The sequence below is a fragment of the Oncorhynchus kisutch genome, linkage group LG13 (assembly GCF_002021735.2).
Source record: "Oncorhynchus kisutch isolate 150728-3 linkage group LG13, Okis_V2, whole genome shotgun sequence".
NCBI classification, from domain to species: Eukaryota; Metazoa; Chordata; class Actinopteri; order Salmoniformes; family Salmonidae; genus Oncorhynchus; species Oncorhynchus kisutch.
The window spans coordinates 52552871-52579953 of NC_034186.2; the positions used below are offsets into that span (position 1 = coordinate 52552871).

General features: G+C 42.6%; 2 protein-coding genes across 2 annotated transcripts in view; one reads left to right on the plus strand and one right to left on the minus strand.

Moving 5' to 3' along the window:
- Positions 1-22121, plus strand: part of LOC109902918 (microtubule-actin cross-linking factor 1) — a 32262-nt gene extending 10141 nt beyond the window's left edge. Inside the window, exons 16-39 of the mRNA XM_020499609.2 lie at positions 1877-1978; positions 2180-2344; positions 2592-2747; positions 2946-3143; positions 3449-3577; positions 12808-12978; positions 13285-13440; positions 13628-13834; positions 14048-14167; positions 14327-14496; positions 14818-14977; positions 15146-15340; positions 15630-15755; positions 16080-16223; positions 16749-16937; positions 17348-17462; positions 18098-18267; positions 18553-18715; positions 18987-19141; positions 19278-19352; positions 19501-19618; positions 20010-20164; positions 20394-20511; positions 20631-22121. Of these exons, the coding sequence (XP_020355198.2) occupies positions 1877-1978; positions 2180-2344; positions 2592-2747; positions 2946-3143; positions 3449-3577; positions 12808-12978; positions 13285-13440; positions 13628-13834; positions 14048-14167; positions 14327-14496; positions 14818-14977; positions 15146-15340; positions 15630-15755; positions 16080-16223; positions 16749-16937; positions 17348-17462; positions 18098-18267; positions 18553-18715; positions 18987-19141; positions 19278-19352; positions 19501-19618; positions 20010-20164; positions 20394-20511; positions 20631-20656 (3483 nt within the window). The 3' untranslated portion in view covers positions 20657-22121. The remainder of the gene's footprint in view (positions 1-1876; positions 1979-2179; positions 2345-2591; positions 2748-2945; positions 3144-3448; positions 3578-12807; positions 12979-13284; positions 13441-13627; positions 13835-14047; positions 14168-14326; positions 14497-14817; positions 14978-15145; positions 15341-15629; positions 15756-16079; positions 16224-16748; positions 16938-17347; positions 17463-18097; positions 18268-18552; positions 18716-18986; positions 19142-19277; positions 19353-19500; positions 19619-20009; positions 20165-20393; positions 20512-20630) is intronic.
- LOC109902200 (tripartite motif-containing protein 35) lies at positions 6682-11211 on the minus strand. Its single transcript, XM_020498366.2, has 6 exons — positions 10352-11211; positions 9214-9309; positions 8894-9124; positions 8770-8792; positions 8555-8682; positions 6682-8445 (listed from the first exon to the last, which is right to left on the minus strand). The coding sequence occupies exons 1-6, from the start codon at positions 10745-10747 to the stop codon at positions 7916-7918; spliced, it is 1404 nt and encodes a 467-aa protein (XP_020353955.1). The 5' UTR covers positions 10748-11211; the 3' UTR covers positions 6682-7915.
- Positions 22122-27083: the final 4962 nt, after the last annotated feature.

The following is a 27083-nucleotide window of genomic DNA, read 5'->3' on the forward strand; positions in this document are numbered from 1 at the left end:
ACTGTGCACTTCCCTGCCAATGGGAAACAAATGGTGTTAACTGCGAGAGACACAGTCGATGCCCGAGGTCTGGGAAGCCAGCCTCAGTGTCGCCACTTGTACAAGTCAACAGGATCGCATGTTTCATTGTTCAATATGGAAGTTATTTCACCACTTCAAAATACATACAGTTGAAGTCGGAAGTTTACATACACTTAGGTTGGAGTCATTAAAACTCGTTTTTCAACCACTCCACACATTTCTTGTTAACAAACTATAGTTTTGACAAGTCGGTAAGGACATCTACTTTGTGCATGACAAGTAATTTTTCCAACTATTTTTTACAGACTGATTATTTCACTTATAATTCACTGTATCACAATTCCAGTGGGTCAGATGTTTACATACACTAAGTTGACTGTGCCTTTAAACAGCTTGGAAAGTTCCAGAAAATTGTCTTGGCTTTAGAAGCTTCTGATAGGCTAATTGACATCATTTGAATCAATTGGAGGTGTACCTGTGGATGTATTTCAAGGCCGACCTTTCAACTCAGTGCGTATTTGCTTGACATCATGGGAAAATCAAAAGAAATCAGCCAAGACCTCAGCAAAAAAATTGTAGACCTCCACAAGTCTGGTTCATCCTTGGGAGCAATTTCCAAATGCCTGAAGGTACCACGTTCATCTGTACAAGCAATAGTACGCAAGTATAAACACCATGGGACCACACAGCCGTCATACCGCTCAGGAAGGAGATGTGTTCTGTCTCCTAGAGATGAATGTACTTTGGTGCGAAAAGTGCAAATCAATCCCCAAACATCAGCAAAGGACCTTGTGAAGATGCTGGAGGAAACAGGCACAAAACTATCTATATCCACAGTAAACAAGTCCTATATCGACATAACCTGAAAGGCCACCCAGCAAGAAAGAAGCCACTGCTCCAAAACTGACATAAAAAAGCCTGACTACGGTTTGCAACTGTACATGGGGACAAAGATCCTACTTTTCGGAGAAATGTCCTCTGGTCTGATGAAACAATAATAGAACTGTTTGGCCATAATGACCATCGTTATGTTTCGAGGAAAAAGGGGGAGGCTTGCAAGCCGAAGAACACCATCCCAACCGTGAAGCACGGGGGTGGCAGCATCATGTTGTGGGGGTGCTTTGCTGCAGGAGGGACTGGTGCACTTCACAAAATAGATGGCTTCATGAGGTAGGATAATTATGTGGATATATTGAAGCAACATCGCAAGACATCAGTCAGGAAGTTAAAGCTTGGTCGCAAATGGGTCTTCCACATGGACAATGACCCCAAGCATATTTCCAAAGTTGTGGCAAAATGGCTTAAGGACAACAAAGTCAAGATATTGGATTGGACATCACAAAGCCCTGACCTCAATGCTATAGAAAATGTGTGGGCAGAACTGAAAAAGCGTGTGCGAGCAAGGAAGCCTACAAACCTGACTCAGTTACACCAGCTCTGTCAGGAGGAATGGGCCAAAATTCACCCAATTTATTGTGGGAAGCTTGTGGAAGGCTACCTGAAAAGTTTGACCCAAGTTAAACAATTTAAAGGCAATGCTACCAAATACTAATTGAGTGTATGTACATTTCTGACCCACTGGGAATGTGATGAAAGAAATAAAATCTGAAATAAATAATTCTCTACTATTATTCTGACATTTCACATTCTTCAAATAAAGTGGTGATCCTAACGGCATTTTTACTAGGATTACAATTCAGGAATTGTGAAACCGAGTTTAAATGTATTTGCCTAAGGTGTATGTAAACTTCCAACTTCAACTGTAGCAACTATTCATAGTTTCTTGTGACACGAACTTGGGTGTGTATATGAAGGAATTATGTTTTTAAACAATACATTTCTTGTTTTTCCACAGGGGCTTTTCGAGTGGCTCAAGTCAGCAGAGCTGAGATCCACAGAGGAGTTCTTGGTAGGAACTGACCTAGAGTCAGTCAAAGAGCAGCTGTGTGACCTCAAGGTGAGTCTACTCTACACAAACAGAACCCACTGAAGAGCTCCCACTCTTTCCTAAATTCAAACCAATGAAATATCATAGTAGCAATAAGCAAGACATTCCATAATTGTCACTTTAAGCCTTTGAGTCTTTTGCTGAATCTGACAGTTCTTTCTACATTGCCAGCTCTGTAAAGTATATGAAACATGTGCTGTTTCTCCTCAGGAGTTTAAACGGGAGCTATACCAGAAGAAGATTGAGATGGAGAGCCTGAACCATCGCTTTGTGTGCAGGCTGTCTCCAGGCTCTGAGCGTCCCGGATCTGTCTCTCCCCTGTGTGACTTCAGACATCGCTGGGACAGCCTGGAGGCAGAGACTGTCAGCAGACAGGTTAGACTCCACTCAATCACTCATCAATATGTGCAATTCAGTTGGCTGGGACAGGTTTCCCCAGACACAGATTAATCCTAGTACTGGATTAAGAAATTCCATTGAGGATGTTTTTTTAGTCTAGGAAAAGGCTTAGCCTGTGTTCAGGAAACCGACACCTGTTCCGTATTTTTTTTTAATGGCTTGGGTTATGGTATTGAAGAGGTCGGACAATGCGTTAATGTGTTTTCACTACTTGTGGTTGCAGCATCAGCTGGAGTGTTCCCTGCTGGGTCTGGGTCAGTTCCAGAACACTCTGGATGAGCTGCACACCTGGCTCTCCCACACAGCCGACCTCCTCCATGGCAGTCGGCCAATCAGCATTGACCTGCAGGCATGCGAGATAGAGCTGGCCAAACACAAGGTTTGTGACTTAAATGAATCAACACAATGTATTGGGATCAATTCCATTTTAAAGCTTCTGACACCTATGGGTATGTGTGTGTTTGAGGAAGGATGATACTATTGGATACTTTCTCTGAGCATAAGATGTTTGTTTGCAAATATCATGTGTATTACAGTATTGTCATCAAGTGTGCTGCTATGTTCCTCTCCACTCTAGGTGCTGCGTAATGATGTCATGTCCCACGTGCGTACGGTGGAGTCTTTGAACCAGGCGGGGCGGGGCCTATTGGAGGTGGGGACTGGGGACAGCCCTCACGGTCTGCACCCACAGCTGGAGCAGCTGAACGAACGCTGGGAGTTTGTCCGCTGTGAGACAGAGCGCAGACAGCTGGAGCTGGAGAACAACCTCAGTCAGGTGAGGGGAGATTGGGAATAGACCAAGTGGCAAGTTATTTTTCATGATCACTCCATCTCTTTGTCTTATTCACTATCACATATGCAAAGAGATGCCAAACTTATTAGAAATCTTAGGACAAACTACTTATTAGGTTTGTCCCAACATTGCAATATCACTAGTACTGAATGATTATCTGCTTTGTGGTGCCCTCTAGGGGTGAATCAGACTTAGTACAATCTAAAATATTTCAATCATAACAGATTAGTAATTGATAATTAAATATGGTTTTCAGAGGTGTATTTATGATTGTTTTTCTACCCTAGGTCCAAGATGTTACAATGGAGATCCAGGATCTTCTTCAGTGGTTGGAGAACACAGACCTGAGGCTGTCCTCCAGTAAGACAGTGTGGGGGATGCCTGACTTTGCCAGCGAGAGGCTTAACGCACATCTGGTAAGGCCAACCCAACACCTACTCTACCCCAAATCAATAACTGACCTAGCCAGTGGCGATTTTAGCATGTACATCTTGGTGAGGCAACCCCGCAGTTTTTTTATGCATGCCATCAAAGCCACACAACTACACAACTACAAAACACAACTCTAAACAATACATTAATTGCACTATAACGGTGACAACAAACTGTTAGGGCCTACATAAAGCTGTCCTAACAGCAGTCCCAACACCTTATCACTGATATCAGCGGAGCCTTGTCTGGCAGCAAAACAGTTCATTTAGCTTCATTTACTGCCTTTGAAAAAAACATAGCTGATATGGCTGACTTGCACAAATATGGTTTCAACTGACCATTGAGATGTACGAACTATGGCATGCACTATGGCATGAGGGGACGACGAGCAGATTAAGAGGCAATCTGTATTTTGATCAAGGCATTAATGAGAGAGCTAGGATGGACAAAGTCATTCGGAAAGTATTCGGACCCCTTCCCTTTTCCCACATTTTGTTACTTTTAAGCCTTATTCTAAAATGTATTAAATAAAACATTTTTACACATTTATAAAAAAAATAAAAAAAACAGAAATACCCTAAGTATTCAGACCCTTTTCTATGAGACTTGAAATTAAGCTCAGGTGCATCCTGTTTCCATTGATCATCCTTGAGATGTTTCTACAACTTGGAGTCCACCTCTGGCAAATGTAATTGATTGTACATGATTTGGAAAGGCATACACCTTTCTATATATGGTCCCACAGTTGACAGTGCATGTCAGAGCAAAAACCAAGCTATGAGGTCAAAGGAATTTTCCATAGAGCTCCGAGACAGGATTGTGTCGAGGCACAGATCTGGGGAAGGGTACCAAAACATTTCTGAAGCTTGGAAGGTCCCCAAGGACACCGTAACCGTTGGAAGTTTGCAACCACCAAGACTCTTCCTAGAGCTGGCCGCCCGGCCAAAATGAGCAATCGGGGGAGAAGGGCCTTGGTCAGGGAGGTGACCAAGAACCTGATGGTTACACTGACAGAACACCAGAGTTCCTCTGTGAAGATGGGAAAACCTTCCAGAAGGACAACCATCTCTGCAGCACTCCACCAATCAGGTCTTTATGGTAGAGTGGCCAGACGGAAGCCACTCCTCAGTAATTGGCACATGACAGCCCACTTGGAGTTTGCCAAGAGGCACCTAAAGGACTTTCAGACCATGAGAAACGAGATTCTCTGGTCTGATGAAACCAAGATTGAACCCTTTGGCCTGAATTCCAAGTGTCACGTCTGGAGGAAAGCTGGTACCATCGCTACGGTGGCAGCATCATGCTGTTGGGATGTTTTTTAGTGGCAGGGACTGGGAGACTAGTCAGGATCGAGGGAAAGATGAATGGGAAAAGTACAGAGAAATCTTTGATGCAAACTTGCTCTAGAGCGCTCAGGACCTCAGACTGGGGCAAAGGTTCACCTTCCAACAGGACAACGAACATAATCACACAGCCAAGACAACACAGGAGTTGCAAGTCTCTGAATGTCCTGGAGTATCCCAGCCAGAGCCCGGACTTTAACCTGATCAAGCATCTCTGGAGAGACCTGAAAATAGCTGTGCATTGATACTCAGTTTTTTCTTTGTCATTATGGTGTATTGTGTGAAGATTGTTAAGAAAACACAAACAATTGAATACATTTTGCAATAAGGCTGTAACATAACAAAATGTGGAAAAAGTCAAGGGGTCTGAATGCTTTCCGAATTCACTGTAACTATTTGTTCAGCACTTTTGAAATGTACAGCGACAGAATTCAGGACATGGGCCGTTCTTACGGTATTCTCCATGTAACACCAAGTCAGAACTGTAGGATATATAAAGGGGGTGTATAAGCAGACAATGACAGCTCTTACAATATTCAATGATTACATTTCTCTAAAACAGGCTATAGGCTACGTGTGCACCACCAAGTTAGAACAGTAGGCTAAATTATGAGGGGAAAATGGACCACATTGTTAGGGTGAGGCACATGGGCTACTAACAGCTTACTACACAACATACACTTAGTATTACTTTCTTAGCTACAGTATATATCACCCTGGCATATTACATCATTTATAGAGCAGCATGCAATACATTTGGGACTCACCTTGTTGTGCTGTGCTTACTTGAACAGGAAGGTGGTGCGGCGGTCCCTTGTGGGCACATTTTGTCATCAAAGTCTGGCACTCTCTGGATTTCTAGTGCTTTCAAGACAACTGTGAACTCTGATTAAAAACAAGGTTGAAACATGATGACGTCAGTGATCTTCAGGTTGAAGCTCTAGAAAGAGGCCCGAGTTCCCGACTTGCAATTCTGAGTTGGATGACCGAGTCAGAGCTATTATTTTTCAGAGTTCCGAGTTGTCTTGAACTCACTGAAGTCAGATTTCCCAGTTCAGAGTTTCCAGTTGTTTTGATCGCAGCAGAAGTTATGCTGGATTGACAGCATGACCAATGTTAAATGTTTATCCTTTTAAGCTTGGAAAAGAGACCCTTAAACCCAAACTTGGACCACACACTTTGCACTGCTTGCAGTTAGCCACTGATTCCTTCCAAACCACTCATTGTTGAATTTGCGATTTCCAACTTGCTGTGTAACGTTTATATCCAATGGCAGATGAGCACCAATACATTTTATCTATAATTTCTCTTCATATGACAAGGATTTGCCAGTATGATTGTCACATGATTAATGATGATGACTGCTAGCTTGCTACTTTTGAAAGTATGATGTTGACATGATCAATCCAATCAAAGCTACTGTAGATATGTGATTTGATGTAATTTTATCTGTGGCCAATGACCTTGAGCCTTCTTGGATGGACACTTCTAATGTAACTCTATGGCAGCACCAAAGGGGCATGCATTTTCTAGCTCTACCTGTATATTTTGCGGTGACGTAGTGTCCCCATGAGTGAAAGAACATTGAGCCAATTACAGTGCAACGAGAGAACATTACCAACTCCTACGTTCCATATATTCTGCTGGCTGCCCCACCACCACAGAAAGTGCTGAGCTAGGCTGAAACATCTGCATTTTGAAGCTGCCTCGCTCAAGAATGCAAAAAAAGAGACCATGTTTGTATGCAGTTTTACTGACTCAATGTATGACATTTTTAATTGACATTGTTTGCAAACTGATATGACACATACTGTATTAATGCCAAAATAACATGCAACAAAACAAAAAAACTCAACTGCCCTGAATGATGGGTCGCCACTGGACCCATCTAGTAGCTGCCCACAAACGGTCCTGTGCCCTGATCAAAAACTGAAATCCAAGTTCAGAGATTCATAGTACTATAGGGTGAGACCCCTTTACCCATCCACCTGGATCTCATTGAAACCTAATATGTATTGTCATTGTATGATAGTTTTTTTACAAGGTTTTGTCTCAGCTCAGAGGAACCTACTCTGACTGTACGCACATTTTACAGTGTGGCATTGAGCAATAGGGATGTCTATAGCTGGATACCCCCATCTAGTGGTTGATATCTTTAATGACAGTACATTCAAACTTTTTGTGAATGTGTAAATGCAAGTGTTAATTGAATGACTAGGAAGGTGCAATTGAAACTTACATATCATTTATTTTGATTACTGACATTAAATGTTTTATATACTGTATCAACTGCTTAAAACACTTGTTCATTACTTCTCAGATGGCAGTGTGTCTTATTCTTTCCTCTGGTCTAAAAACTATCCCAATGCCCCAGGGAAGTGATTACACTACCCTGTGTAGGGTGCCGTCTTTCGGATGGGACGTTAAACGGGTGTCCTGACTCTCTGCGGTCATTTAAAGATCCCATGGCACTTATCGTAAGATTAGGGGTGTTAACCCCGGTGTCCTGGCTAAATTCCCAAACTGGCCCTCAAACCATCACGGTCACCTAATAATCCCCAGTTTACAATTGGCTCATTCATCCCCCTCCTCTCCCCTGTAACTATTCCCCAGGTCGTTGCTGTAAATGAGAATGTGTTCTCAGTCAACTTACCTGGTAAAATAACGAATAAATAAAATTTTAAAAAACATTAAAGGAAAGTCTTCATTTTAATTACATGGAGTTTTAGTCGGGGCGGCAGGGTAGCCTAGTGGTTAGAGCGTTGGACTAGTAACCGGAAGGTTGCAAGTTCAAACCCCCGAGCTGACAAGGTACAAATCTGTCGTTCTGCCCCTGAACAGGCAGTTAACCCACTGTTCCCAGGCCGTCATTGAAAATAAGAATTTGTTCTTAACTGACTTGCCTAGTTAAATAAAGCTAAAAAAAAAAATTAAAAAACTTCCAGCTAATGTCAGTTTGTCCTCACTTGACCCTGGCAATTAGCTAGTTTTCGCCTTTCCCGCTACAAAAAGGCGCAGTGGGCAAATCTTACTTCCACTATTAAAGTACGGGAACACCTTTTCAGTGAATCTGTCTTTGAAGGTGTAGAGAGTCGTGTTCTTGGTGATGTCGCAGAATGTCACCTCCCCTTTGTCACAGTCCAGTCGAACTCGGATCACTTGTGGGCTCTCATCTACTTTGATCTGGACATGCGATTTTATACATGCTTTGTATTTGCCACTGATGTATTTGATGATCCACAATCCACTCTGAGGCTCCATTTTGACTTGCTTCTTGCGTGGAATGGACTCTTTGGCTACTCCTAAGATCCAGTTATCATTATCTCCAACCTCCACATCCCAGTAATGGATGCCTTTACTGTACCCTTCAGAACCCAACACTCCTACGTTAAGAAACCTTTCGGGATTGTCTGGGAGACTCTGCCTCTCGTCACAGTATGTCATAGTGGTGAGGTCATCAGAGAGTGTGAACTTAGTGGACATTGTGTTCGGATCCATGGTCACAGGAGCTATAGGGATGTGTGCAGAGATATTGTATATTAATATTGAACTATATTGGTGGGAGACATACAGTAGAGAAACCATTTTTTTTTGGGGGGGGGGGGGGAATGCACTCACTGTAGTCAACAAACTCATGCATCTTCTCCCAGACTTTGAACTTGAGAGATCCCACATGTTTGGCCACGTCAATCAGTGCTCCTGACACTACCTGAGTATCTTCAGTATCTGGGAATGTGCAATTGGCTCTATGAAAAAAAAAAAAAATGGGTGGCGTCAGTGGAATGGAAGGAATTATAATAATTTAGACACTTAAAAAAAAGAAAGTGATTTACCTGTTAAGTATGGCCTTGTAGTTCTATGAAAAAAGAACGAGGACAACGTCACTTAATATCAGGCGACTGTGAGAGAAACAATTTCACAGCAATGGGATTTTTAACATTTTGACAGACCCCTTACCTGCAGGAATGTGATATCGTCAACTTCCATTTCCTTATCTATAACTACAATCATCTCTGAAAGGGTTGTGAGCTCTCTGGTCAATGCCTCAGCTTTTTCTTGCATCACTTCAGATTTCTGCTGTTCTTCCTCTCTCAGGGTAGCTATCCTGGCCGTCTCTTCCTCGTCTAGGAACTGGTGGAGTTTCTGAAACTCCCTGCTGATCTGCTCCTCTGCAAATTGGGCCTGGCCCTACAATTAGAACATTCAACTCAACTTTGAACATTGCTCAAACGCTCACTCAAATATTCATGTTACTTCAAATGCATTATAATAGTTACCTTTATGTGCTCCACCCAGCTTTGATGACACATCTTGGCTGTGTTCTTGTTTTCTAGTTTGTTCTTCAAAGTGGAAACCACAGCCTGGATTTCACTCTAGATTGGAAGTGATAATTGTCAAACATCTGATTTAGTTACCCATACTTTAAAAAATAATGTGTGTTGATTCAGCTTCAAAGGCAACCAGATGCAATACCATTTTTTGTTTGCGCAACATTTGGGCTCAACCAACATTCACAAATTTGCTTGAATTTTTTTAGGTTGATTGAAAATACAATTCAACATGCCCAAATGTAACTAAAAATCGTATTGCAGCTGGTTGGTTGCCTTGGGTTTTTGTATTGAATAATCTGAAGCCCTCTAATCTCTTTTTTTTTTGTGCTAAATAAGAGTGGGATAAAAATAAATGGGAAAATTATGTCAGGGATTGAACCCTGCAGGGTACCGTATATGTGCATGGAGCCGGGATGTTACCCCTTTGCCAGTAACTGAAAGGTCGCTGGTTCGAATACCCGAGCCAACGAGGTGAGAAAAATCTGTCGATGCGTCTGTCCTTGAGCGAGGGACTTTAATCCCTAATTTGCTCCAGGAGCGCCGTACTATGGTTGATCCCGTAAAAAACACACACATTTCACTGCACCTATCCGGTGTATAATTTAAACTCAATAAAAATATAAAAGCAACAATAAGCGATTTTACTGAGTTACCGTTTATATAAAGAAATCAGTCAATTGAAATAAATTCATTAGGCCCCACCCACTTGGGAGCCACGCCCAGCTAATCAGAAGGAGTTTTTCCCCCACAAGTGTTTTTATTACAGACAGATATACTCCTCACAGGACAAGAGCAACGGAAATTGTGCTCTCAAAGACAGTAGATAGTAGTTTTCATCCTCTCTGGTGCTCTGCTCTCCTCATCAATGTCAAAAAATAAATAAAGTGCGTGTGTGCAGTGTCTTTTGCCATCGCCTTCCACAAGCAAACATGAACTTGTAATTTTACGCAACGAGCTTTTTCACATTTAGGTTCGTTTATTTTTTAAAGTCCTGATTAATGCTGATTAAGCAATTGGTTTTGTCGCAGAGAGGTACATTGCCAATGCAAGCAAAGTAAACAAAAAGTGTACAAAATGGTCTCACCTTCAAATCCGGCACAGCCTCCTCAACGGGATAACAGTCATGGCCTTTATGTTTTTTTGATGTGTAGCAGACAACACAGATGAGCTGTTTATCGTCGAAACAGAAGATTTTAAGTTTCTCCCCATGCAGCTGGCAGTTGTTATCAGATCTGATGTTTTCACCCCCGTTCTGTAAGGAATCACAGAGACTCTTTAAGGCGAGGCTTAAACTCTGCTCCTCAGATGAGCACTCTTTTTTGCATACGGGACACAGCGGATTCTCCATTTCCTTCCAGTATTTCTGCAGACACTCCTCACAGAAGCTGTGGCTGCATTTGAGGACCACCGGATTCCTGAAGATGTCACCGCAAACGGGACAAGAGAGGTGCTCCTCCAAGAGAGACAACCTGGCAGCCATTCTTTTTCACACACAGGGATCGTCTGTGCTATTCTTTCCTCATTGGTTGAAATGGACCTCACCCACAAGTTACCAAGAAACAAAACAGAAACTAAACTCACTCTGCCTCTTTGCAGAAACTCAGGCTTGGACGTATGTACAGTATAGTACCTACCGACAATAATGTCAACTGTTTATTATTATAGCTATATGGTAAACAATTATCATAGGCAAAATATTGTACGAACTACTATGTTTTTTTGTCCATTGTGTATTTCCGTTTGCGGAATATTTAGTTAAAAGCCTGGAATAAAGAAAATGGGCTACCTATAATTACATTGTACATATATTTAGCTTCTATGTGGTAAATGGTACGTGTGCATAAAGATTGTGCATAGGCTTGTCTCACACATAAAACTTCTCTTTGTGCCAGACTGGGTTCAAATGCCTTCTGTTTCTTATTTTCTGTATTTATTTATCTGTATATATACCATATAAATGTTTGGATAACCTTATTTACTATTATGTATTGATTTTTTACCTTACATTATTCACTCTTTATGCGATGCGTAATGCAGAGAACACCAGAAGAAGAAATATCATTGAATTACCACAGTGAATTATTGTAATGTTTGTTTATGTGCCAATTATGAGTTGCCAAATGGCGATTTGACGCGAAAATCAAATGTTACTCATTAATTCATACTAAAGGGACACAAAACAACAACAAACGACCATTTTGTGAGGACTTTTACCTATGTGAGCAGACCTCTTTACCACTGGATGTCAGTAAGTACCCAGACATGGCAAAAAGCAATGGTTGTTAATGGTGAAGACATGGAAATGATGAAGGTATTGCTTAAAACGTGTGTAAAAATAAAGACATGACACTGTTGTAATCCATTATGTAAGATTTTACCTTTAAAATCTGGTGGAAATAGTCACAGTGAATCCCATTCAGGGTCAACCTGTCCCAAAGGTATGCTTTAATCTGCCTGCAGGCAGGCAGGCAATGCAATGGACCCAGGCTTAGTGATTCATTATTTATCTCACACTGTCCAATGTTCTCCCTCCCAGGTAGCTAGGAGCCTTGATTGGGGCTGAGGATGGCTGTCAATCACCCTAGGGTCAATTTTTTTTATTTTACCTTTATTTAATTAGGCATGTCATTTAAGAACAAATTCTTATTTTCAATGACGGCCTAGGGGTTAACTGCCTGTTCAGGGGAAGAACGACAGATTTGTACCTTGTCAGCTTGAGGGTTTGAACTTGCAACCTTCCGGTTACTAGTCCAATGCTCTAACCACTAGGCTACCCTGCCGCCCCTAAGCTAATGAGCTTAGGCAGTTTGACATAGTGTTCTCTCTTACTGTTATCCCTGGGACTAGACTCAGTGACAGATGCCTTCTGGAGAGCATCAAGACCACTCCACCAGTCTTACACCACTCTCAGGGTGTAACGGAGCTGACAGAACAGAGTGCTAGTGTGTTGTGCACTTCCCCAGGGGTCCTGGGAACAGGAGAGGGTGCTAGAGCCCAGTACCTGTCCCAGAATAATCTCTTCCTCTTGAGCTGACAGCACAGTGTCAGTGTCAATCAAGTTGCTAAAGTGGAGTACTACAACACTGGCACTCCCCAGAGGGTCCTGAGAGAGGACCGGGTGCTAGTGCTCAGTGCCAGCCCCAAAATGCCCTAATCATCTTTGTTCAATGTCACAATGCCACTGTGCTGTAGAGCTCCTTCCTGCTGCACAGACTCTGGAGAGACAGAAGGTATTGATGCCGATGGCTCCGAGAGCATATTTAATATTGTTATCAATAAATTACAACGGTGTCCTTGCAGCCTCATATCAACCGATTTGCAAAAAGATGACAAATAGTCAATAGTCTATTTCCTGTTCTACCCAGTTACGGTGGACGGTAACTAGTTAGCAGATGGACATTTGCCTGCATACATAATGAATAATATTTTGTCCATAAAAAAAAATATATATGTATATATCAGTTTGAAAGGAAAGTGGGAGACGTGCTGTATATAAGTGGACATAGTGGATGCTGAGCTTCCCTCTCTCTACCGCCCCAGGAGCTGTGTAACGAGATGGACTCCAAGCTCCATGCCTACACAGACGTGAGGAACGCCATCCGCAGGATGTTGGAGAGCGGCAACGTGACCCGGGGCTCCAGCACGGAACACAGCCTCTGTATCCTGGAGCAGAAGTGGACTACCGTCTACGGGAAAGTACAGGACCGCAAGGTGAGAGTGAGACTTAGGCTGCTCCCAGATCTATGTGTTTTAGCCAACCCCTCTGACCATTGTCAACCTTACATACAGGGTTGTGTTGATTAGGGCATGCAACAATGTTTTAGCTACAGAAAACGAAAAGGAGCATTTCTTACTGGATAAGTTCAGGTAGTCCCTCCCTTTTTCAGTCAGTTTTCTTCCAACCCAGATCTGGGACCAGGCTAAGTGACACTGATGAGGGGCCTAAGAGTATGATGATTAACTACAGTATATTTGTGAATGACCTGGGTAAAAGTGTGATATCTGTTCTGTTCGTAGGCTAAGCTAACCGAAGGGTTGAGCCTGGCAAAGGAGTTCCACTGTAATGTCCAGGAGCTGCTGACCAGGATGGCCAAGTATGAGGAGGCCATAGGAGACCTGCCTGCCCCCAGCTTCGTCCTGGACACAGTCTGTGGCCAGCTTCAAGAACACCGGGTGTGTGTGTGTGTCTGTCTGTCTGTCTGTGCCTGCGTGTGAGTTTGTGTTTGTGTGTATTAGCATGCATGTGCACATGCATTTGTGTCTATGTGTGTGAGAGTATGTGTTTGTGCATATGTGTGTGCATGTGCGAATGATGTCTGTGTGTGTATATGATAAATCCTAGTGTATTTCCTCCCTACAGACTCTGGTGAGTGAGGTGAACTGCTACGGTGAGAAGAAGACAGTGGTGGAGACTGCAGGCTCCAGGCTGACCGAGCTGAGCAGGAAGGAGGACTGTGACGTGGTTCACAACCTGATCATGACCGTACACGACCGCTACAGGAAGCTTCACCAGTGCACCACAGAGAGGGGCCGAACACTAGAGGACGTCAAGAAGAATGCAAAACAGGTATAGATACAGAACCATCTCTGGAATATCGTTTTTTTGGTAATTATGAACTATTCTGTATTTTCCACCCCACATAATATTATTTTTTCCCCGACATCCTCTATCTATTAACTCATAGTAACCCTCCAAAACAGTCTTCATGCCTCAGTTTCAATAGTCCAATTTAGAAGGGCTCTCGTGATAACAAGCACACGTTATCCTCTAAAATTTCAGTTCAGTGAATCTTGGCGCCTTCTAGTGGACTGGATGACTGAGGTGGAGCAGACGCTGGACACACATAAAGAGATCGCCGCGGACCACGAGGAAATTAAACTGCAGCTCACCGAACAGAAGGTAGGCCTAATAAAATTATAGAAATAATTGTAGCTCTTGTGAATATTATTCTAGCTTAGAATGTATAATTTAAATCCATTGTTTTTGTCCATTGTTTTTGTTCTGCAAAATTACATATTTACCTTTTATTCCTGTATTTTTCTGTATGTGTGCTCCTAGGACTTCCAGAAGCTTCTGCGCTCGAAGCGACCTATGTACGAGGCCACTCTAAAGAGTGGGCGGGGACTCCATGAGAGGTCTCAGAGCGCCCAGGACAGACAGCACCTGGAGAACCTGCTCTCTGAGCTCCGGGACTCATGGGATACCATCAGTGGCAAATCCATGGAAAGGTGAGGGACACAATGCACTGCTGAGGGAAATGGCATTTCCACACAGCTAAAATTATTTAAAATACTGGTCCCAATTCACTCCCTACCTCTTCCCCTAGGCCCTCAATATCTGTAGACCTGAAGGGATAGGATAGGTTCAATCCAAATAGTTGTGGACTATCCACAATTTTGCTTCCACCTTACAGATCTGCAAACATGGAAGGGATCTGCAAACATCAAAGCCAAGGGTAGGGGTAGGGAGTGGATTGTGGCCGGAATCAATTTGGGCAACACGGTTGGCCAACTTTGACAGAGTTTATGATCCAGTAAAATTTTCCTCAGGCAACACAAACTGGAGGAGGCACTGCTGTTTTCAGGCAGATTCACAGACGCCCTTCAAGCCTTGAATGACTGGTTATACAGAGCAGAGCCACAGCTGGCTGAAGACGTATCTGTCAGTGGGGAAAAAGACATGGTCAACAATCTGATCGACAAGCACAAGGTCATTATTTATACATTCTGTGAATGTGATTCGATAAGATATTGAGGCTTTTCTATGGACACCATAGCAATACCTTTCTTGAGGCGTCACCTGAAAGCTGTTTGACAGCAATATAGGGTATGACATTCCTCTCACGCTGACATTCTCTTGGACTCTCTTGTTTCTCAGGTGTTCCAGAAGGAGTTGGGGAAGCGAGCCGGGTGCATTAGGACCCTGAAGCGCTCGGTGAGGGACCTGACCAGGAGCAGCACTGCTGATGCCCATTGGTTGCAGGAGCAGATGGACGAATTGGAGGGACGCTGGGAGGATGTGTGTAAACTGTCCGTATCCAAGCAGGCCAGGCTGGAGGCAGCCCTTCAACAGGTAACTCACCATACTGTCTTATTCACATTTTACAATCACATTTGACTCGTCTTCAGTGTTATGTAATGTACTTGTATAGTATGGACGGGGTATACCCAGAAATTGTTCAAGACAGTTTCCCCCCTCTTGGACAACAAAGTGTATCCTTCCTAAACACTTTACTTAAAGCCTGCAGGTATAATGATTTATGACTTGTTATAAACATGCATGAGGCTTTATAATGCCTTGTTATGTCATTCTATTTAGGACGGTTTATCTCATTGTCCTTTCATATGTGTGTCTCTGTCAGGCTGAGAAGTTTGACAGGCTGGTCCACTCCTTCCTGGAGCATCTGGCGGAGGCAGAGAGGGTGCTGAAGTACGGGGTCATCCCTGAGGAGGAGGAAGCTCTGCTGGCCTTTCGAAAACAACATGAGGTAGGTAGACATTTAGGCCTAATATCACTGTAGCCTCCATTATTAAGGTGTATAAGAAGATAATGGGTGCTTGAGAAGAGTGTGTGAGGATAGTGGGGTTAAGGGCAGGCCATGATGAAGAGGTAGGGCTCGACTGAAAGATGGTGATGGACTCAGATGGCTGGAGGGAGGTAGTTTCAGTTTTGTGGTTGCCTTTTCAGCTTTACTGACTTTCAAGATACCACGCTTCAGATCGTTTTGTATTTACTCATAGTTTTATAGTTTGATGGCATTACCCAGTAGACAGGGGGTGTAATGAGCTCTGTGTTGGTGCCCTGTGTCCAGGAGTCAATCACTTCCCTGAGCTTCCAGGAGATGGAGCTAGAGAGCATCCAATGTCTGAGTGAGGAAATCCTGTCCTCCTGTCACCCAGACTCCATCATCACACTCAAGTCCTGGATCAGCGTCACCAAGACCCGCTACGAAGAGGTGAGACCACTCTTACCTACTTAGGATTTTACGTAGGACAAAAATGTAATGATAATGACTTAAGCATTGTGTCAGTGTAGCCTTATTTCTTTGAGATATATAAATTAGCCTTTGCGGAGCCACCAGAATACACTAACATCCGGTTTTCAGGGCCACAGTATTTTACAGCCAAACATCTGCTTCTCCTAAAAACTGAAGTGGGATCTCTGTTCAGGCATCTTTCTACACCTGCTACGCTAGGTTATATTTACATTGCCCCTCCCCCACCAAAGAAACTGTGAATGTTTGATCCATTTTGAAGATAAATTAGGTTTTTGTTGCTGCTTATGATGTGCTAACCGGTGCAAAGGGAATGAGTGAGTTGGCCAGCCAGACAGCCTGTCAGTCAATTTGCAGTCAGTCAGTCTGCAAGTTAGTCATTTTCTGTTAGGTGGTCTTGCTGATTCCCTGTAGACAACACAGAATCCAGAAGTAACTTTTTGCTGGTGTTCCCCCTCTCTCTCTCTCTCTCTCTCTCTGATTCAGGTGCAGACTTGGGCCCAGCAGCAGGGCCAGAGGATCCAGGCCAGCCTGTCTGCTCTGGAGGATGAGCGGGAGAATCTGCAGCGCCTACTGGACTGGATCTCATCCGCCGAGGAGGCCCTCGACCTCAGAGACCAGGAGCCACCGGCTGAGAGCATAGAACACAACCAGGAACTCATCGTCCAACACATGGTATAGTACATGAACACAGAGTTTCACAGTCACAAACCATAGAGTCTCTACGAGCCTCAAACCATACAGAGCACAGGACTAACAAACACAGCTAAACAGTTGCAATCCACACAGTATACAATAACCAAATACATTTACATTTGACATTTTAGTCATTTAGCAGACTCTCTTATCCAGAGATGACTTAAAGTTAGTGCATTCATTTTAAGATAGCTTTGTGGGACAACCACATATCACATAGTAAGGACATTGTTCCTCAATAAAGTAGCTATCAGCAAAATCTGAGCTATTAAGGGGGGGAAAAGTCAAGTGTGAGTATTAGTTCACAAAATACTATCTATTTTGTTCTTTACAGACTCAATTTCTTTTTAGTTAAGACTCGAATAATAACTCACCATTCCTCTCTCCAGGTATTCATGGAGGAGCTGAACCGAAAACTACCAGATGTAGAACATGCCACAAAATCCTGCAAACAGAAGCTGATCCCCAAACAGCAGGCTTCGCCGTGCCGCAAGGCACTGACAAGTAAGTGAAGGGTTAGGGTTTGCAACCTGTTGGCTTAGGGACTTTGTATTTTATTGAATACCTGTTTCACTTACAGCACTAATCTGAGCCATATTAAAATGTTGACGTGCACATTTTTGGAGGGATTATGTCAAACATGGACAAATTTTACATTAAAGGCCCAATGTAGTCAAACACGTAATTAATTGTCCTGTGTTTTATACTTTATATATTTTCACACTATGAAGTTGGAATAATGGTGTGAAATTGTGAAAATGATGATAATGCCTTTTTAGTGTAAGAGTTGTTTGAAAACACCACCTGAAAGTTCTGCCTATTTTGATGGGATTGAGTTTTGGCCTGCCTATCGACATCACCAGGCGGTAAATTACTTAAAAGACTAAAGAGTTCCAAACCTCTCTGCCAATAACTGCTCGTTGTCAGTCCCCCCTCCACCCAATCAGACCACTCCCAGACAGTCCTTGCTAAATTCTTGCTTGAGAAATTGCTCTTTGCTGTTTTTGTACATTTTTGACCACAGTAAGGTTTCCCCAGAAATGATTTGATTTTCAGATAAAATATGTTTTTTTTTATGTAAAAGGATGTTTGTAGATACTAAGCTAATTGAGGTATCCATCTTCCTGTGTTTGCTCCAGAGAGGAGGAGCACTCTGAAACTCCAGCCTATAGTAATCCCTCTCCCCCTGGAGAACCTGAACCCTCAGACCCCTCAGCTGAGTCAGCTGGTCAGCCACTGGCAGAAACTCTGGCTCCTGGCTCAGGCCAGACAGGGCCGCCTAGAGCAGCACGAGCAGAGGCTCCAAGAGGTGACTGCCACAACATACTGCCAGCTATATGTTAACTCTTTGCTTCACAGCGGTATGCTGCGTTCCCCTACATGCTTTATACATTAGTTGTAAACGTTCGTGAGCAGCTTTTGGTGCATTAAAGTGCATTAGTTAATAAGACATAGTAAAAATGCATTATTAAGAGGGTATTCATTGGAAGTGTTACCGAGTTTCCCTTTCAATAGCTTCAAATCTGGATCAAAATTACTCTATGTACAGTGTTAATGTCATTTGTCACTAATATTATTGATTTTCAACAAACAGATGGAGGAATTTGCAAACTTCGACTTCAACGTCTGGCGAAAGCGCTACATGCAGTGGATCAGCCACCTCAAGTCTCGGATCCTAGATGTGTTCCGAAACATCGACAGGGACCAGGATGGACGAATCAGCAAGAAGGAGTTAATCGACAATGTCCTGGCATCCAGTAAGCCCTGCCCTCATACCCACTTCCAAGCCTCTCAGCATCGGTCACTCAAACTCTATATCCATTTAATCAATATCAACGCCCATTCATTATTGATTTGATTTGTGTATAAAACTGCCAATTGGTACTAATGTCCTGGAGAGAACGATGGCCTTATTGAATCAGCAGAAACCTTTGATCAGTCTGTTATTAAAATCGTATTTAAATGTCATCTCCCATCACTGATTCAAAGTCTAAAATTCTAAAACAAATCCACATATGACCTTTTTAGAATTCCCCACCAACTCCCTGGAGATGAATGCAGTGGCCAATATCTTTGACATGAATGGGGACGGCTTCATTGACTACTATGAGTTTGTGAGTGCCCTCCATCCCAGCCGGGATCCCTACAGGAGGACGCTAGATGCAGATCAGATCAACGAGGAGGTGAAATGTCTCCCAGAGTTGTTTTCATGCCCAGGATCTCCAACAGTGTAACAGCATACAGTTCCACGTATTACACCTGAACACGGCTGTGTTTGATGAACGTTATCTGACTCACTGACTCCCGTATCTCCCTCAGGTGAGTCGACAGGTGTCTCAGTGCAACTGTCCCAAGAGGTTCCAGGTGGAGCAGATCAGTGCCAACCGCTACAGGGTGAGGGACCGTAAAACCTTTTGATTGTATGTCGGGTCATTGTAACAATGAACATGTGTTGAACTGAACCCAGAGAAAACTTTGGTCATAGGGTTGTTAATGCCAGACTATTGAAACCAGTTATGTTTTTCGTTGGCCTCTGCTGTAGTTTGGGGATTCCCAACAGTTGCGGATGGTGCGTATCCTGCGCAGTACCCTGATGGTACGAGTGGGAGGAGGTTGGACAGCACTTGATGAATTCCTGGTCAAGAATGACCCTTGTAGAGGTTAGTGGAGACTTAAAGTAGGACCGCATTGATTGATGAATAATTCTCAAATATAAGGTTTTAACTTTTAGTTTATTTTCGTCTTATTTTGGATGTTGACATTTCATCCGAACCATTTTGAAGTTTGTTAGCTGGTCATTTAGCAACATCCATAATCTCTTGGCTAGCATTTTTTTTTTGCAATGCTAGTGGGAAAGCTTGTATCAGTTTTTAGCAGTGCATTCGAAAGCATGTGGACAGCGCCCGCGGTGACCTGAGAAGCACTGTAAAGCTCTTTCCGCATGCCTTTTAATACAGTCCATTTCCACTTGCATTGCATCCACTACATCCTCCCAAAACGCTTGCTTTAATGAAGCCAGATTCACAATGACCATTGATATTTATTTCACAGTGAAAGGTCGGACGAACCTAAAGATAAAGGAGAAGTATTTATTCGACAACTCCCAGAAAGGAGGCTCGTCTAAAACCCTGACGGTCAGCAGGTCCAACTCCAGCCTGAGTCTCTACAGCAGCGCCTCGGCTCCAAGCAGCCCCCTAACACGCAAAGTAAGATCACGTCTATCATAGTGTACTACCAAACCCCGAAACACTATTATCACTACCTGTGTATAAGCCTACAAACCAACAAGGTAAGCTTACCACTGTACTAGCCCCAAACCAACACACTCTCCTTTGTAGAAGTATGGTAGTCCTCAAAGCAATAAGTTAAGATCATCTATTCATGTCATTGAGGTGGCTAGTATCATGGTTTGATCATCTCTATTCCATGTTCCAGGCCTTACTGCGGAGGAGTCTCTCAGGCGACCGCTGCATCCGGCCCAGGAGCTCCATAGCTGCTCTGGGGTCAGATCTACAGTTTTCCACTGCGGATGAGGATTCTCTTTCGCAATCAGGTGTGTACAGTAAATCAACCCTCTATGAACAGAATTGGAATTGCAATTTTAGTATAGATGAGTTCAACATGATAGCCACTCCATTGACATAATGGCTTTTGTTTTTTTTGTATTTTAAGAGGAAGCTGAAAGACTGCCCACATGATGAGGAAGGTATGTCCACAATGCGCATCATGTGAACGCTACAGTGATGAGCTCCACTACAGCCTTGGGGTCCAGAGAGAGAGAGAGAGACCAACAAGACAAGGCCTCAGTCACAAGCCCATAGTCTGCCACTAAGGGGAACTCCACAATCTTCAGAAGTGATACAAAAGGGCCTGATTCTCTATTGGACACTGTGTTTGTAGGCTCTGTGAAGAGCCTCTGATTGTTCAGCTAGGGATATGGACATGACCTCTGACCTAAACCTGGACATATCCCACTACACTCCTCTCTGAGTCATTGTATTGATATAGTCGTCATTTCGATCATCTATATCAATATGCAACTTCAACACTGGTTTTTCCGAATATGACAGAGTCCGAGGATAGAGATACTGGAACAGTCTGCATGGATACACATTGCATGACGGTTATCAGTATAGATTACAATCTAGCTTCAATATTTGTTTCACCCTGTGCCCTTCTAATGATGTCAGGGCAAGCTGTGATCAAGCAACGATGTGGCCTGAAGCTAAATCACAAAACTCCACAAGAACAAACACGTGTATTAGCAGAAACTGGGTTTTCATTTTCGAAGCTATATAAAGTCAGGATTTCATCAGCGACTGTCATAATTAGTTCCTTTATGTTACTGTGTGTACTGCGTTTCTCCTTTTAAACAAGTGTGTCTGTAAAATGCGCTCACATGCAAATACGTGAAGGTGTGCTAGTATGCCCTGTGTTTAGTAACAAGACACAGACCGTCCAAAAGATGACTCCAAAAAACCTACACAGCCAATGAATGGTTCCATCATCTTTCCATTATTTTTCCACAACATAATAGGAAACACTAGCTTGGTCCCAGATCTGCTTGTACTGTTTCGCCAACAACGTCCATAGTAGTGGCAAGCCAGCACAAACAGATCTGGGGCCAGGCTAAGGAAACACTGCTGGCGGGGCCCACATTGCTATTTCGTGTTTCCACTTTAACCTGAACTGATGCTACACTGTTAAAGATGTATTTTTGACGTCCTGTTCAAGTATTGTTTTAAATGCTACATTTTAAGATCTAAAAATGTATGAAGATGCGTCATTATTTTGTTGAGATTATTTTCTCAGGGTTGGTTTTGCCTTTTTATGTTTAAGGGTTCAATGTTTAAGTGGAACATTACTGTGCTTTTTTGTAGATGTACTTTTGATGTTACTGCTGTATAGTTACTGGAGGTTTTATATGGCAAGTTATGTTCTTCACACATTAACTTCTCCCCATGAAATGCACTTTTTATTACAGTCAGTGCATCGGTTTGGTTCTGTGTGTGTGGTGACACATTTTCTGATTTCATTCACTTAGCTTCAGTGTTTAGGACTAGAGAAATAGACTGATGTTTATTTTATTTACGATGAACAACTGTATTTCTACAGGGTTTCACGGGGTGTGACCCTCCCAAAATACAAAAGTGTAGTTCTCAATGAGATCTTGACTTTCTTTCTTCCATTCGGGTCTTAATACAGACTATTTTATGCAAACCAACATATTAATTTACAGTTGAAGTCGGAAATGTACATAAACTCGTTTTTCAACCACTCCAAAAATGTATTGTAAACAAACTATAGTTTTGGCAACTCGGTTAGGTCATCGACTTTGTGCATGACACAAGTCATTTTTCCAACAATTGTTTACAGACAGATTATTTAACTTATTCACTGTATCACAATTCCAGAAGTGTACATACACTAAGTTGACTGTGCCTTTAAACAGCTGGGAAAATTCCCGAAAATGATGTCATGGCTTTAGAAGAATCTAATTGGCTAATGTATTTCAAGGCCTATCTGCAAACTCAGTGCCTCTTCGCTTGAAATCATGGGAAAATCAAAATAAATCAGCTTCAGTAAAAATGTGTAGACCTCCACAAGTCTGGATCATCCTTGGGAGCAATTTCCAAACGCCTGAAGGTACCACACTCCTCTGTACAAACAATACGCAAGTTTAAACACCATGGGACCACGCAGCCGTCATACCGCTCAAGAAGGAGACGCATTCTGCGATTGTCCCCTGGTCTGGCGAAACAAAAATAGAAATGTTTGGCCATAATGACCATCGTTATGTTTGGAGGAAAAAGGGGAAGGCTTGCAAGTTGAAGAACACCATCCCAACCGTGACGCACGGGGGTGGCAGCATCATGTTGTGGGGGTGTTTTGCTGCAGGAGGGACTGGTGCACTTCACAAAATAGATGCATCATGAGGAGGAAAATTATGTGGATATATTGAAGCAACATCTCAAGACATCAGTCAGGAAGTTCAAGCTTGGTCGCAAATGGGTCTTCCAAATGGACAAGTACCCCAAGCATACTTCCAAAGTTGTGGCAGAATGTCTTAATAAGGACAACAAAGTCAAGGTATTGGAGTGGCCATCACAAATCCCTGACCTCAATCCCATAGAAAATTTGTGGGCAGAACTGAAAAAGCTTGTGCGAGCAAGGGGGCCTACAAACCTGACTCAGTTACACCAGCTCTGTCAGGAGGAATGGGCCAAAATTCACCCAACTTATTGTGGGAAGCTTGTGGAAGGCTACCCGAAACGTTTGACCCAATTTAAACAATTTAAAGGCAATGCTACCAAATACTAATTGAGTGTATGTAAACTTCTGACCCACTGGGAATGTGATGAAAGAAATAAAATCTGAAATAATTATTTCTCTCTACTATTATTCTGACATTTCATGTTCTTAAAATAAAATGGTGATCCTAACTGACCTAAAACAGGGAATTTCTACTTGGATTAAATGTCAGGAATTGTGAAAAACGTGTATGTAAACTTCTGACTTCCTACTGTATGTCCCTTTCTTCCTTTTGAGCCTAGGCATATAAGCAAACGGTCCCACCTATAGCAAACGTTCCTCACATGCGTCTCTCAAACAATTACACCTCCGCATACAACAACTATCAGACAAAGGATTGATTCACTCACCATGACTGTGTAGGTGCTACAATTCCTATCAAAATTACAAACCCAAAGAAAACTGTTTATCAGGTGACATGCTTGTGAAGGTCTACACCCTCAACTCTACCTCAGACAGATGAGGCTTGAGGCTGACGATGTCCTAAAATTGACACTGTACATTTTTTTTTGTCTGTAGGTGGCATCTGGACTTGTCCCTGCTCAGTCTTGTATAGTGCTTGCCTTCTCTATGGTTTACTGTATGCTTACCACTGTAAGCAAGTGTGTGTGTGTGTGTGGGTATGTGTTAAGTGTGGGTTTTCGATTTTATTGAGACTGGTCGAAGAAGGGTTAAATCTTATATGACAAAAGCAGTGGAGTGTGTACTTTACATGTGTGTACACAATAAGGTTTGGGCTTATGCAGTTCTGATGAAGAAAAACAAGAAACGATTCATTCCACTGTTATTTTACACTTCAATGTTAGAACATTGGGCAGTACAGATCTCAATGTACTGTAAAACACAATAGCCAGATTATTCTACTGCTATGCACCCCTATCTTTCTGTACTGCACATGTCAATTTCTATATCCAACACTTGTTCTGGTATCTAATTTAGGAACACTGTAGAATCATGTCACTAATAATGTTTTAAGTCTATTACTGTAAAAATAAACCATTTGTAATGAAATTAAGAACATTTTTCATATTTTATTACACACTTTTTTAGCTTTAATCAACCTATCATTTATTTCTGACCTTCAGACATCTTCTCTGCTCCATTTAAACACATGGGGTTCTCATAGTTAATTGTTACAGAGAAGTGACACGTATGCTAATAATGCATTTTATAGTATACTCTATGTTAGTACTCTGTGAAATAAATTAGAGACAGGAAATCATCCTGATAGCATCAGCTAGCACGACCAGGTTGCTGAAGGATGATGGAACATAAAATAATCTATTCCTAGTCTCAAATGACCATGTCTTTTGTTCTTGTACCTAAATAAGAGTATAGAAAGAAAAAGATCTAACATCATTCCCAGGTGGTCGTCTTACTTTGTTTCTGCTTTCTCCACACTAAGACCCTTCATAAATGTCCAACTTCCTGTTAATACATGTCACCCAAAACACACAAATGTGTATTGTTTAAAATGGAGCCACAAGACCCAGCAGAAAGAGAGAAGGGGAAGAAAACAGTCAATTGTGTTTCCACACACACAGCCAGCACCAACTCAGGTCATGAGAGTGACCTGCTTGACCGGCTTGGCCTGAAGTGAAACCACCATAGTGTCCTGTGACTGGACTTGTGTCCAATTCACGAGTTCCCACCAGACCTGGGTTCAAATAGTGTTTGCTTTTTCTCAAATACTTTGATCTAGGGCTCTATTCAATCTGTAAAGCTGAAGCGTTCCAGAATCCACAATAGAAATGTAAAGGTCACCGTGAATGCAGACTCCGGCGAAGCAGGAACGTTGCCTTTTTAAATTTCAATCCCGCTGTAAAAGTGAATAGAGCCCCGAGTTGTGTTCGATTGAGCCTGCTTGGAGTGCTGAAAGGGTGGTGTTTGCAGTTTTAGGACTATATTTCCTTGTTGATTCCATTCCGCCAGGCAAGCTCAATCAAGCGCAGCGAAAAGTATTTGAAAGAAGACACAATGCAATCTCAACACAGGTCTGCTTCGCACACACACATCAAAATGCCACATTAAAAAATGCTGTTCTACATGTGTTGAAGCCTGACATTGTCTAACAAAACAACATCAGGACAGTTATGATACACTATCCATGCTTCAAAATAGACCAATGTTCTGTTCTCCCTAGTCGTTAACCCTTCACCTCTGGACAGAGGGTGTCTCAGTCAGGATAACACATGATGTAGAATGCCCTGCAGAAGGATCAGAGGGAGTTGCAAAACAAAATCAGATGAGAGTTGGTCATTTACTGTACTGCTCTACTTACTGTAATGCTGGGAAACATGTTTGCCACGTTAGGCTGTATACCTATTTAGTTACGCTACTCAGTACCTCAGTATCCTAGGCAATTGACTTCGCTGACTATACTTTTGAGTGAACGTGCCCAATGAGAGCAATTGAGAAGAAATTCCTCCAGGCAGACCATGGGCTCCTTCAACTGCACAGTCGAGTGTGAGTTATTTTGTCCTGCATGGCAGACTCAACACTCTCACTGTGCTTGATAATGAAGGAAATAATAGTCAGAACAATGCCTTGCAGCTTGGATCCCTTCCCAAAGACAGGAAATAGCTCATTTAATGAGAGACCAATGTGAACTGTGTTACTGAGGATGGTTCGCGATTCACAGCCAAACACTGCCTGACATCCAACTTAAGCCCATGGCTATAGGGCGCATGAATCTGACAAACCATCCTGGATTACAAAAAGCCAATCTGAGAAAATGTTTTCGTAACTCTAGAACTTTATCAGACAAAAAGTAGAAGCCCTGCATGATAGGATAGGTTAAGCAAGGGTGGCGGGTGGGAAAAGTTGGAGATGGGTGGGCACATGGGAGGGTATGTTGGGAGGGATGGGGAGGGCTCAGGGAACAATCAGGGAGTTGTTTGTTTATTCGTAAAAAAAAAAAGGTTTTGTGTTATTCGGAGCAGTTTAAATTTTGAAAGAAAGAATGCTAAAAACTTCAAAAATAATAAACAATGTGTTTTCGTAACTCCAGAACGTTATCAGCAGCAAACAATTAAAAGTATACACCTTGCATTAAAATCTTGTGAAACATAAATGTGACAAAGGATGCTGACAACAAATGTGCAGAGGTAAAGGATCTGTATAGGATTATCATTTATGTTTTCTACAATGTTGATTTCGGGCTCAGTAACTCCCAGCACCAAAAAATGTGATAAGTTTGGTAGTGTGGGTGTTAAAGATTGCTAGAAATGTTTTCCCTTTGGTAGCACGTTCAGATGACAGATGCTCAGTAAACTGCATCTACTGTACTGTAAGCATGCTCAAGTTTGAATGAATAAGCATCAAATCAGGGTGAAAATAATTTGAGGAAATTAATATCTGGCCCAAATAAATATCTGTCCTTAATTGAGTAGAAGAGGGGGGTTGAGATAGAAGGCGGAGGGGTGCTCATTCTCTGCACTCAAATCAACTCCCATCTAATCAAGCTCCAGGCCAATCAGATCCATTCATTTGACATCATGGAATTTATGCTGAACAAAAGCTACCATGCAGCCCCTCCCTCTGAAGTCAAAAATCACAAGCTGCTGTCCAAAGCTGTCGTATGGTTGGCTAGGCTGGGCTACACACCAACCCTTCCAACCAGCAGGGAGGGCACAACCCTACTACCCCACCCTACCTCACTTCCACAGCCGCCCAGCTCCTCTCCCCCTCTCCAGCCTCTGTAGCCCAGGACATTGGCTCCCTGAATGGACCCCTGTGAACCAAAGTGCAGCAAAGCCCCCCCGAGTCACGTGATAGTCTGGTACAGTAGTTATACACACACAGCACCATCCC

Bases quoted from the DNA above. Each gene is read 5' to 3' on its own strand.
- LOC109902200 (XM_020498366.2), bottom strand. From the start codon at position 10,747: ATGGCTGCCAGGTTGTCTCTCTTGGAGGAGCACCTCTCTTGTCCCGTT. The intron at 9,310-10,351 runs GTGAGACCATTT...CTTCCAATCTAG, and splicing joins AGGCTGTGCCGGATTTGAAG to AGTGAAATCCAGGCTGTGGT. The intron at 9,125-9,213 runs GTAACTATTATA...TTCTAATTGTAG, and splicing joins GCTGGGTGGAGCACATAAAG to GGCCAGGCCCAATTTGCAGA.